Raw genomic sequence first — 13,619 nt, forward strand, 5'->3', positions numbered from 1 at the left:
GCTTATGTAACGCCTTCATTTTAATTAATTAAATACATAGGTTTTTGCACATTACATTTGAACACAATTAATTACATTTTTACAACGGCTCCGGCCTGAACCTTTGTATTCACGCGTTTCTAGTACGCCAAGTTGCTTTCTATCAAAATTGCTAAGAAACTGAAGGAGGAAGGATTAAAAATATTTACTATTTGGACCGAATCTCGGATGCCGTTGTCAGCTTTTGGAAGTTTGAGCACAAACTCTTGTAGAAACCCTCCAGAGAGATCTGTCCCGGGACTCAAATTACAGCAACATCTACAGACAAATAAACGAGGAGCACTGGTTTGGTTTGGAGTTTTATTAAGAATCCAGTATATAAAAACATCGAGCGCATCAAGGTGCAGAGTGATGTTAAGAAATCTGTGAGTGAGCAAAAGTAGTACAGAAAACAAATGCAAATCAGTCCGTCACCAGTGGGGAACGTTATTCACTTTACAAAAAAATATACCAACATCCCGTTTAAATATTACAGTGTATCTTACAGTGAAGGTACAAATAGAAATCTCTTTGCGGTTCCTTAAGGAACAGAGCAAATCAGTGGAATACTTGTAGCGCAAATAAGAAAGTCCAACAGAACTCCAGCAGAGCTCTGTTTAGGCTTATGTGAAGGAAAATAAACATAAATATAGCACTTTTAAGTCACTAATAAAATCAGGCAAAAATGATTTCCAACCGAAAAGAAGCCTTTGGCCTGTTATGTGCTGATTATCTGTGCTTTTAAAAACATAATTAATCAGACTAAAAACAATTTAGATTAGAAAACAGCTTAGCACACTGACCGATTCTAACGCAAGGTATGAATGCAAAGCTGATATTTCATCCTGTAAACAGACAATCTGGTGAAGCTAAATTTAGACGAACAGCTCATTAGAGTTTAATAAGTGTGTAAATAAAATGCTTGGTCAATGCTTTGGTAGAGTTAACGCTGGATGAAAGTCGGAGCTCCACGTTCATTGTCCCGGCTGCAGAAGCTGCGGCGAAGGTCCTCCATGCAGCGGCCAGCCGATGTGGAATCTCTAGCTGGATGTAAACACTACGCACAAAAATACACGACAGCATGAAATGAAAGACTAGACGGGAGATTCTCAGCTTTTCAGAGCGAGGTGCTTTGGGTTTACGGCTCACTTCTCTCTCTGAGGCCCTGTCCGAAGCTCTGCACCAGCCTGATGAGGCCCCACAACAAGACGCCTTTGATCAGCAGCGAAATCAACGCTCCGGTGACGGTGGCCGCCTCCAGGGTGTACGTCTGGTCGTGGAACCACTTCTCTATCACCTGGGAGAAAAACCAACCGCGAGTTTCTGTGTTGCTATGTTACAACTCTATGTTTGCTTCTTGCGATTCTGATGGTTTCAAAGAGAAAACAGTTCTTGGATGTGAGAATACACATCCGAGGACTAGGATGTAGTTCCTTTCCTGTGTGAAGAGCAGGTGAAGCCAGTTATTTCTTTTTAATTACTTACAGCATGTCCAGGAACAAAAGAGACTTTGGGGGAAATTAGCCAGAAGTGTTTCAGGAAGGGGCGAGGGAAAGGGTGGGGTCTCTGGTCCCGACTTTCTTTTTTTGTCTGTTTACTGCCATTAAAATTCTCAAAACCCTTCATAATAAAAGTGTTCAAGGAAGATCTTCGGGGTAGATTTACTATCACAGCATAGCCATTCTCTAGAGGAGTTAATATCTACGTACCGAGTACAACAGGTAAATGAAGAAGGCCACTTCAGGAAGGTTCTGCACCATGAAGACCCAAACCAGGACCTTGGCTTCCTTCAAAACCTGAAAAACAGTTGAGCTGTTATTCTGGATCCGTCGGCTGTGCAGAAATCTGCGGTCACGTCTCTAACTCCGGCGTACTGCTGGACTTTTAGTCTTGTCTAGATGCTCAGTCAGACCGGGTCCACACTACATCAGTACTGGGAGGAAATTTTGAATGTCAGAAATGACTAAAAATGCTTAGAACTGAGCCCTTTCAGCAGATTTACTGAATTATTTATCAATTTAACAACATGTTTCCATCAGTCCAATATGGTACTTGGAGGTTTTATGTGATAGGAAGTCAGTGCACACAACTCTAATGTAAAAAAGGGCAGAAGAATAGATGGGTTCTAAAGAACTGCAAACAATTAGGGCTAACCAACACTACCAAAAATATTCCTAAAATTGAATACGGGCTAAACCAATTCAAATCCAAAACGCATTCGGTTTTCTCACATATTAAATTTTAAGTGTACTTCGGCGTGCTCGTCACTTATCAACATTGCCACACTTTCCAGATTTGTTTTTGTAGCGCAAATTGAAGGCAAGATATTGAAAAGTTCAAGGAGTTTGACAACTTCAGCGAGGCTCTGTTACCGTCGGCGGAGGTTCATTTTCTCCAGTCTAAAGGTGAAAGCAGGGATTTAAAGAACTGCGAGTTAAAAAGATTATTTGTGTAACTTTTTTTTTTCCAACCGTTGTCACCCTGCAGCTGATCATCGTTCCATGTTTTCATCATCATCATCACCATCATCATCCTGTCTCACCGCAACAGCTCCGACGACGGCGGTGACGAAAGCCCAGAACACTCCGACTCCCAGGATGATGGTGTTGGCAGCGGACATGGCGGAGGCCGACGTCGTGATCAGGATGCACAGACACAGCTGAAAACATCGCGGACAGGACACAGCAATTTCAGAATGAATCCAACGGTGTCAGAGGTCAGAACGTGACGCAGCAGGGGCCAGAGGAACGTGTGTGTGTGTGTGCAGAGGCCCAACATGGCCGCCGCTACATGTGCCGTGTCCCTGGTTTTCTGAACAGGCATGTCACGGAACCGGAAGGACGACATTCGTTAAACATTATTGTTGTGACCGTGTTTGGGCTTTCGGCCTCTCTGGCTTCGTCCACAAACCTAAACTGGACGTCCAGAGGCTCTCAGGAGCCCTCGGGTTTAACCTGCCGAGCAACGCTGAGGAAAAACAAGGCGAGGAGACGGTTTAATCCGGCAGACTTACCTGAGCCTGCAGGTCAAAGGTCACCATGGAGAAACAGAGGTTGAGGAGGAAGTACTGCTCCTGCATGCTCTCCAGGGCCCCGCCCACACGGAACGCCATCATGTTGGGCCTTTGGATGAGCACCGTGGTGCAGAGCACGTGTATGACGCCCAGGCACATGATGCACACGAAGCGAGCCTGAAACACAAACGGGAGCTTTGAACTCCGTCGCTCCCGGTGCATCGGGTACTCAACGATCCGACTCGCGACTCAACCGGCGGCAAGGTTTACGTAAAAATGAGCCCACGCAATTCCGCTCGATTTTCATCTCTTGTCTAGCGCTCCGTCTGGGATTTCTGCCATTCGCTTGGATTTCTCCTGTAGAATCTCAACAGGGCCAGTCAGGGAACACAAGGAGAATTTGTGAACGATGGCTGCTCTGTTGTAGTTTGGCTGTAGTTTTAGCAGTGGCAGCGCAGGAAGAGAACAAAGCGTTGTTTAGCCTCATCCCATCTTAACACAGATGGCCAGTCATCCCAGTTTCCTAAATCCCAGTTTCTATGGTGGGTTTGGTGGCTTCAGGGTGTCTCACACCAATCATCACCAATCATGGTCAAAAAGTTCGATTTTAGTCTCACCTGAATAATAGTCAACTAATTTAGAAATCAATTCATCGTTAATTGAAGCATCCAGATAAAAAAAAAAAAAAACACCCACAGTTTAGTAATTAAGCCAAAACTGTACTTTTATATATATATGATGGACAGATTAATCCGTTATTAAAAATAATAAATAGTCGTAGCGCTAATAAACAGCTATATAAAAAAATCTGATTTGAACTGTTTTTTAATTGTTTCTTTTTGAACAATAAAAATCTTGCATTGAATTGAATGAAACCAGTCTCAGGGATATGAATTGTTTTATTGTTCTCACCACTACGTGCATCAATCAACGTCCCAAAGAGGGAAGTTGGTCTGTCGTGTTTCAGAAACGTTTCATGTTTTCCTTTTGTTTTAAAACCTCAAAACAGAAATAAATAACGCCGGCTCTTTAAAACTGGCCACACGTTTCTCATGGTAGACATTCATTAAAAATACTTCAACTGTCTTTTTCACAAAACGCTACGCAACATTTGCGTCTCTGAACAGGGTTTTTATTCGGCTGGACCGAGGGCAAAGTGGTCTCTTTGATGCAGCTCCTCCAGAGTCACTCTGGCCTCTCTGACCAGCTGCTCTGCCTGCCAGGCCTGTGCTGCTGAAGAAGGATGGACTCAACAGTTGGATGTTCAAAGCTCGGCGAATCGTTTTGTGATCTCCACACCTTCCTCCCCGAGCTGTCCCTGCTCGGCGTTTGCTCCGCGGCGGTCGTCGGGGTTCTTTCTTTGCACACATGTTGTGTTTTAAAATGTTGTAAAGTGCATTTTTAAACTTCTGCGGAGAGCCTCTGAGAGGTCGGCGTCCTCCCCGCAGCAGTCGGAGCGATCTGAGTTTGGAGACGTTGACAAGGCGAAGTGGAGTGGGGTCACCATGCAGAGGTCACCCAGGCGACTGCCTACTGTAACTAAGACTGACTGCTAATGGCAGCTCTAGATGACCCGGTTTAAAAAAAAAAAAAAAAAATCCAAACTATTCCTTTAAAGACGCACGTCTGTCAATCTGTCAATCTGCAAGCAAAGTCAGAAATGCAGAGCATGCAGAGTTTCCTGGAGCTCTCTAGGACTGATTGTCATGAACTCTCTACTACAGCAGCACAGATCGAGAATAAAATAAAAAAAGGTATGTGTACAGCTAAGTTACAGCTGGCCAGAATCACTGCAGCTCTCCTGGGCTGTCAGATCGCCGTGACTACCAGCAGACAGCTCGGAGGCAGATAAATCGGCTTCATGTGATGCAGGCCGAGACAAAAAGATCAACCTGACGTTTTTTAAAAACGCTCAAATTTCACTTTACAGAGCAACAGCGACACCAAGTGGAAGAAAGGAAACTAGCAGCCCGTTCTATGATGATTTGAGGAAAAGGTTGTTGGTGATGCTTTAATGAAGTTTAAATTCTAAAAATAAAACTGTGCCATTTTAGCCTGCATGCTGTGTGAAAAAAAGTATCTGCGCCCTCTGATGTTGTTCTTCTGTTTGTCATTTTTTCTCAGACTCCCATGTTTCTGACCGTCAAGGCATTTTCATATCACAAACACACCAGCAAGTCCACTTCTTTAGGCCAAAAATAGTAAAGGTTTTGCTATGGTCTAGTCAAAATTTAGACTTAAACCATATTGGAAGCTATAGCGTGACCTTTAAACAGGGCATTTATGCTTGAAAACCCTCCAAAGTGGTTTAATTAAAACAATTCTGCTAATAAGAGTTGGTGAAGATTCTGTTCAAGGCTGACAGGAAATTCAATCATCATTTAATAACTGCCTTTTGTATTTTACTCTGTTAATATTTGTAAACAAGAGTGAATAAAAAGAGTAAAACCCTGCAACAGGCGGTAAAGGGGGGCGGGGGGAACACAGCGAAAACCCAGCGGCTGAGAAACGAGCTGCACGTTTTCCTCATTACACGATGGTCCTAATGAAGAGCCTCAAGTCTTCAGGTAGACGGCAGGAAGTTTCTTCTGCCAAACGAGGTCGCGATTCTGACTGAGACGCAAAAACCTGCAGGTGTTTTCATGGCCGGGTTAACTTGAGACGAGTCGCATGCAGCGTTGGCAACATTTACTGCATGATCTGCAAGCCGTCCCAGGCTCGTCTTGGGTCTCAACCTGCTTCATGCGTCCCTAAGACGTTTCCACACAGCGGCCCAGCAGAGCGCCGCTCTTAGTAACCCGGAAGCCATGATGGCTGCAGTCAGGGGCCACAGGAAGGAAAAAGGTAAACACACAAAAGGTTCGAAGTGAGAACACAAAGTGTTTCTGTAAACAAATTGCATTCTCTTTCGGACTTGAAGCTCATGGTTGGGTAGAAGTGAATTTTACGGTAGATGCTCGTTATTTAAAAGTGGTCGCCCACCGTGAACATAACATAGCGCATTCATTCACCAAAAACACCTTTTAGCATTATCTAAAAGATTTCTACACATTGGGCTACGTTTGGTAGAGTTTTGGGTCAAAGGTGGAAGTTTTTCAATGTCTACAGAAAGTGGAAGTACCCACTAACTGAATTTAAATTCAGCTTTATGTTATTTCTAAGATATGTTTACTGTTTGTATCCGACTCAAACTCTTGCCAGCTGCCTCGCCAACGTCGTCCCAGTGTTGAGTCTTGCCTGCTCGGCTGACATTGTCACAATAACAAACTTGAACTCCGTCTTTTGATGTCCAAAAAGTGCTTTGCTCTCAGTGCAAAAATCTTTAGCCACACAGTTTAAATATGTAAATATCTTCATATTTACCATAACTTACAGTTCCTCGTGGTATGAGAATAGGCAACAAGTATTTTTATAACGTAAAAATACTCAACCGAACATGTCCTTATTTGTGTTTATTAGTTCTTATAAAATTTTAAAGACGTTAATAGTTCTCCAGATTTTCTAAAGGTCCTTTAATTAAAGTGTCTCATTGATTTTAGAGTCAGTCACATGTCTGACAACACCAATGTTTTTTTTGTAAAAACACAAAATACTTACTTGTGAATTATTAAGGCAGAAAAAAAGGCTGTTGAGTCTAAACTTATTAAAGAAGTGAATTCAGCGCAGATGTTTTGACTCTTTCTTACTAGCAGCTGATAATCCAATCATCAGCTGATGATTGGATTATCATCAGCTGATAATCCAGAGACAGATCCAGACTTGTTTCTGAGACCTGATGCGTCTTATTTTTGTCCTTTATTTTCCCCCATACACTGTTACTGTAATGTGTGCTTCAGAAATGGGCATAAAATTAAGGCAAAAAACTGTCAACACTGTATAAAGTTGAACAAATCAGGGGAGAAATAAAACCCAAAATGTTTTTAGATGTTCACTATGTAAAACCGGTGAGTTTTAAAATCATCCACTTTGTTTTTTTATAACCTGTCTTAGGTTATGCCACAAACATTTCAGTTGGATTTTGCCCCAAACGTTGTCTAGTCCAGCCGGAGTACCCTCATTTTGGTTTCTTTTAGCTATTCAGACGATTGAACATCTAAGCTAAAGGTCATGAACTGATGGGCAGACGTTGCTCTCCAGGATTATTTTTCACCGTTTTGCCTCAGTTGAATCACGACCAGCGGCCTTAACCAGGTCAACGAGGTCTGCAGCGCTTTATGTTGTTGTCGATTCGCTTTTGGTGTAATTTTTGGAATTGCATACATACTTGGACAATTTGCCACAGTTTCACATTTTCTCACTTTAGATCCCTGGAGGTCCAATCACAAGGAGTGCAAAGACGTTTTAACAGGACTGTAGTGACGCTTCGCTAATGTGTTAGAAAATAGCTGGAAACGCAGCATTCTGGGTATTCAGCTGATCAAAACAAAAAGGACTTGGTTTGCTTGTTAACATTTTGATATAATCTTTTCTTTCCTTATTTACCCTCTAAACCAAAGACGATTTATGCATGCTGACACATGTAATATTCCCAGCCTTAATAGTGTGTTCAGCGACTCACCAGCACCTCCTGTTTGCCCTTAGAGCCCACCACGGAGAAGTTGACCACCGATCGGATCATGACCACCAGCACGCTGAGCACAAACGCCACCAGCTCCTGTCGGTTCTCCTGCAGCACGCCACGGCTGATGTAGTAGATGCAGAACACTGAGGGGAAGCAGAGGAGGAGGAACTCTCATCTTTTATGTTTGAGAAGTCGATAAAAATGTTAAAAAACGTCTCTGCTCATTTCACCGTCCTGTTGCTGCCTCGTAAAGTTGCGCCGAAGGTTTTTCCGGTAGCTAATTCCGTTTGGGCTCCGATGAAACATGGTTTTTGAGAATCTTTTGCAAATGAAAATCTGAACTCTGTCTTCAACCCCCAAAGCCCCCAAGGTCTCATCTTAAAAACCTTTTCTCCGCTCGGTGAAATGTTCAATAGATTACACACTGATGGATGCCGGAAAGCATTTTTTATGCTAATTATGATGGCGTTCCACTTACAGCTATTTAATATTTAACATTTGAATATTAAATCAGACGAATAAAAAACTATTCTTAAAAACAGAAGTGTGGGCTTAACGAAAAGTGCAATACTTAATATGTGGTTTTGTTATTTTCAAAGCACTTTTAGCCTGGAAAACGAGACTCTTCATAACGTAGATTCTAATTCATTGAAAATGACTGTAAATACTAACTAGGCTACTTCTAAAGATGGCTGGTTGCAAATAATGATTTTTTTTAGTAACTGATTAGCCTATTGATTGTTCTGACGATTAATAGATTAATGATTAATGATTAATCAAATAAAAAATTGGCAGATTCCGCAGATTTTTCATTTAACCACGTAAGCCTTTTCTTTTCAATATTAGAAATAAATTAAAGATGCAAATAAACAAATAATTCAACTCCTTTCTTAAATAAAACAGATTTTTTTATTGCCTATTAGGCAACAACACAGCATTCCTTTAGTTCATTTTAACTGGGTGAATATATAAAAATAGCAACTTAAGAAGTTTGGGGCAAAACATATCAACAGACAAAGGTATTCATATGTTAAATGCAAAATGTATATATATTTTGTACAATTTTCACTTAATCACTGCTCTGAATATGTTGTTTGTTTGTTTGTTTTGTTTTATTTACATTAAATTGCCTTTTTCTGAGTCTGTATATACTACAGTTGAAGATTGATTACTAAATTAGTTGCCGATTATTTGAATAACCGATTCATCAGGATTCATCTGATTAATCGTTTCAGTCCTAAATGCAAAACACAAGCCATTAAGACTATTCAGTCAAAGTTAAACACATGAAAGCTTTTGGTAATAATGAAAAGAAACATGAAACATGTTTGAGGTGTGAATACTTTTACAAGACCCAGAGAGCTAATTTATACCTATATTTGGCAAAAGTTGATCTGGGAGACAGAAACTAAACTGAACCAGTTGAAATGATTCAGACTCGTTTCCCTTAATGTCATTAGTGTTGCTTATGGCAACAAAGAGCTGAAACTTAATTACTAGAGCACCACTCCCTCGAGTTCCTCCTTTAAACTACTGTTCACCCTGGACTTTCAACTTTGCGGCAGAAAATACAAGCGGTGCTCGTCTCCACCGTTCTGAGTGCATAAAATAATTTCTTTTTAAACGATCTGTTCCGGTTTCACTGTGAACGTTTACCGGCAGCTCGGGGTTCCTGATGAGGACGGACAGCGGAGAAAGAGGAAACTGTCGTTCCAAGCAGACTTGGGAGTTGAGTTGTGAGTTTAAGTTGGCTAATCGAGTTGGGGGAGCAAAAGCCCAGAGTGTTGCGTAAGCAGAATAAAAACAAACGAGGCGTGAGTCGCCTTGATAAAACCCCGCTGGTGTCTGACAAGCATCCAACGTTGCACGTTGTGATCCTTGATGCACAAGTTCATGACTTCAGAAGGAAACAGCGTTCAGAAACCGAGTCGGCAGAGGCTTATTGAGGAGGAGGATGGCCGCCGCGGCGTGAAACCAGAAGAGGAAGTTGGGATTTTCAGTTTTTGAATGAAAGCTTCAACAGTTTTTCTCGCAGATTTGATTCATCAGCTCTTTTTGAGCTTTCGAAAAGAGTCACTTTGCTCCAGTCTCTTCACTTGTGTCTAAAATAACCTGCATCACTGCAACCATATTCGTGAGGAATTATTTAGGATGCAGCAAAGTAGGCTCGTACTTTGAAGAAACTAAAACAGAGAAACTGAAAGTGTTTGTTGAAAACGAGGGCAGTAGAGAAGCGAAACTTCATTCTGATCCGAACGGCGGAGGAATTGTTTTTCTTTTATCAGCGTGAGCACAGGAAGACATCAGTAATCCTCTGTGTTCACCTCCTCCACAGTTTGCACCACACGATTACAGCAGCAGGACTTCTGCTTTCAGCTCCGAGCGGAGGCGATCGCAGCGACCGCCTCGCTCCTTGGCGTCAGGCAAACGTGAAGCACTCACATATCCCGACCAGCTGGATGAGGGACACCGTGAAGTTGTCCTCGTCGGCAACGTCCGTGTCCTTGTGCTGCTTGTAGATGCTGGACACGGTGAGGCTGAGCAGCGCCAGCAGGGACACGACGGTGAAGCAGAAGTAGGTCTTCACCAGGGCGGACAGCTCCGACCACGACTTTATCTGCAGGACGGAGGGGACAGAGAGTCTGAAACAGGCCGTGGGGGGGAGGAACAATTTTATGTTGGTGTAAAAGGCAGATCTGCTCACCGGTCCACATGGCGTAGGAATCAGACTCTGGTGTCTCGGCCTCAGGTTCGGAGACAAAAGATCTGGGATCTGGTGCTGCTGGTTGGCCAACAACGGCCTGAAAAAGTCAACACATTCTGAAAATGTCAGATTTTCTCTTGAATAAAACCTTAAAAAAGCAAAAAAAAAACTTGTAAACTCTTCTTCACTTGTGCAGAACCCAAATTATTTCTCCCTATGTTAGGAGAAATATGGTAAATGGACTGAACATATATAGCGCTTTTTCCAATCATTTTGACTACTCAAAAATGATTCACATTCACCCAGTCACACTCACAAACGCTCACACATTTATACACCGAGACGCAGATAAGTAGGTTTAAGTGCCTGTTTGACCTCCCTACAACACCTCGGCATGCTCCAGGATGTTCTGCTGAGGGGTCTCCTCCCAGACCTGGATTAAAGCATCACAAGGGCTCTGAGGATTTCATCCCGGCGCCTCATAGCAATCAGGGTTCCTCTGGCTGGCACATGAAGGGCTGTGCAGCCCTCCAAACAAATGCCTCCACATCTCCCGGTGTCCAGGACTGCTTCCTTTACGCTCTGGACGCTTTGCCGACAGAGACAGCAAACCTTCTTGATACAGATTGATGTGCCATCTTGGATGAGCTGCACTACTTCACTGCTCAATAGGAAGAAACACATTAACAATAAAAATTAGACCGCAGTAGCAAAGGGTTGTTTACCCTGGATAGCAAATGGGAAAAGAGAAAAATAGCTGAGGAGAGATTCTACAGTTTTTGGACCGAATCATTTGCATTCATTGCCAATGCGGAAGGATTACCTGAACGTTTGCTCTGTAGCGAGAAGTTGTCAAATAATAAACCGTACTTCCCGGACTATAGAGCGCACCTTACTATAAGCCGCGAAAAATCCGGTAATGTCTTTCCACATTTCCAGGGAAGGCATGCTAGCTGATTAAAAGATTAAAGTTACATCTTACATGCCCGATGTTGAGAAGCTGTCCAGTGATGTCCACAAACAAAAGTCACATTAAACACGTTAGAACACAATCCTGCCATGGGCACATCTATTTAGTAACAAAGTGGTTGATTTTATAAACTGATTAGTGATTTTTGTCAGTATATATTTAGAATGACACTTAGCGATATATGGGGCTGCACAGTGGTGCAGTTGGTAGCACTGTTGCCTTGCAGCAAGAAGGTCCTGGGTTTGATTCCTGGCCGGGGGTCTTTCTGCATGGAGTTTGCATGTTCTCTCTGTGCATGCGTGGGTTCTCTCTGGGTACTCCGGCTTCCTCCCACAGTCCAAAAACATGACTGTCAGGTTAATTGGTCTCTCTAAATTCTCCCTAGGTGGGTGTGTGTACATGGTTGTTTGTCCTGTCTGTCTCTGTGTTGCCCTGCGACAGACTGGCGACCTGTCCAGGGTGACCCCGCCTCTCGCCCGGAACGTAGCTGGAGGTAGACACCAGCACCTCCTGACCCCACTAGGGACAAAGGGTGAACAGAAAATGGATGGATGGATGACTTAGCGATATTATTGTGTTTAACATCCTCAAGTCCGAGGATGGTTGCGTGTCAAAAGAGAAGAGGATGCTGCTATGTCTTACCATTGCACTGACTTGCTTGGCATTTGCACAGAAATCAAACTTAAACTTATTAATTTAATTGTATATATTTTACCTTTTCAAAAGGCTACTGGTTTATTTTTTATAACTGCAGGCTGCATTTTATTGCCCAGTTAAGGGGCACGTTATGCACGTTCCGTTTTTTTGCTTTTTTTTTCGATCACACACTGAACGTGATTATTTACAAAAAGCGATCGTTAGGCAAACTGCATTTGGGAGCAGATTTTCCAAAAATAACCCTTTCCCTGTCGATCTTCATAATAAAGATGACATTAAAAAAATCTGATTTCTTTGTTGCATTTCTTTAATTTTATCAATGCAACGAAACACAATACATTAATATTGTAACGGAAGGTCAACTTAAAGCACCAACGTACAACAGAGTCAGGTGGTGCGTCATCCAGGACGCACTGCAGGGAAAATAAACATTTAATCATGAATGTTTATGTATGCATGCTAATTATGTATAAACTTAGTCATTTTGATAATAGGCTGATATAAACACTTAAAGCCTGTTTCGCCTTCATTATAAGCCTTATATAAGGCTTTTAATTTTTTTTGCGGCTCCAGACAGATTTGTTTTTTTGGTCCGATATGGCTCTTTCAACATTTTGGGTTGCCGACCCCTGTCTAACACTTTGGACTGAACCATTGCTCTAACAGTGGTGGGGGTGGACCTAAAAATAACTTTTTTTTCTCTGAGATGTGTGGCAGATTTATTTCGTTCTTTGTTTCTTTTGCCTTTTCATATTGATATTGTTTAGATACAAAGGTTTCTTTTACGATTTCTTTGGGAGGGACCATTCTAGATTTTTCCCAGATTCGGGGGTCCGGACCCCCCTGAACACCTCGGATTTCCGCCCATGGAAAGTTGTAAAAAAATTATAGCTGCATTAAGACCTTTACGCAATATTCAGTATGTCACTATTGCAGATAGGGTCGATATTGTTATTATCTTTAATAATAACACTTTGATTAGAGGACAGTTTACACAATGTTTTCTTAGATATAAAGAGACTGTATTACACGAGTCACATCCTGCTCTATTTTCATGCAACACTCCCAGTTCCTACAACCACACGTTTAAACACACACTGGACTTCCCCATGATTTCAATGTTCAAGGGATGATTTCCAAATTCAACAATGACTGAGAAGAAGACATCTATGCGTGTTTCCGTGTAGTTTATAGCTTAATTTCCATTCACATGACTCCCATTTCCCTACAGTACAGTCTGAATTTCCCAGCGTTCCCAGTTTCTCGCTGTTTATATTCTACTGAGCTGCTGTTAGTTAAGCAGCTGTGAGCGAGTATAACTTGATAATAATAATAATAAGAAGAAGAAAACAAGACGACCTCCACACATATCCGAACAGTTTCTGTCTGATATTTACCCAGTGCGCAGCAGACGTCATGACAAAATGATAAATAAACACATAAATGAAGCTGCTGACCTCGTTTCGTCCATTTCCCCCACGGACGAACCCGGACTTTACATTCCTGCGACCTGTTTTAACCTCCGTGACCAACCCTGATCCACTCAGGCTCCCTTTAACATTTTACTCCAACATCCACAGGAAAAACTCTTCGTCACGTTTTTTTTTACTGTATTTGTTCTTCCTCCACTGCCTAGAGGTGCTCCTGCCCCCTAGAGGACACAGAGGAGCAGTACAATTCAATATCGTGCAAAAGA

General features: G+C 42.3%; 1 protein-coding gene across 1 annotated transcript; it reads right to left on the bottom strand.

The window, feature by feature from the left end:
* Positions 1-325: 325 nt before the first annotated feature.
* LOC114147782 (uncharacterized) lies at positions 326-13,548 on the bottom strand. Its single transcript, XM_028022403.1, has 9 exons — positions 13,381-13,548; positions 10,297-10,393; positions 10,035-10,209; positions 7,590-7,735; positions 3,032-3,208; positions 2,561-2,677; positions 1,728-1,814; positions 1,168-1,315; positions 326-1,075 (listed from the first exon to the last, which is right to left on the bottom strand). Exons 1-9 carry the CDS (start codon positions 13,392-13,394, stop codon positions 1,059-1,061), a joined length of 978 nt encoding a protein of 325 aa, XP_027878204.1. The 5' UTR covers positions 13,395-13,548; the 3' UTR covers positions 326-1,058.
* Positions 13,549-13,619: the final 71 nt, after the last annotated feature.

The sequence above is a fragment of the Xiphophorus couchianus genome, chromosome 1 (assembly GCF_001444195.1).
Source record: "Xiphophorus couchianus chromosome 1, X_couchianus-1.0, whole genome shotgun sequence".
Taxonomy (NCBI): Eukaryota; Metazoa; Chordata; class Actinopteri; order Cyprinodontiformes; family Poeciliidae; genus Xiphophorus; species Xiphophorus couchianus.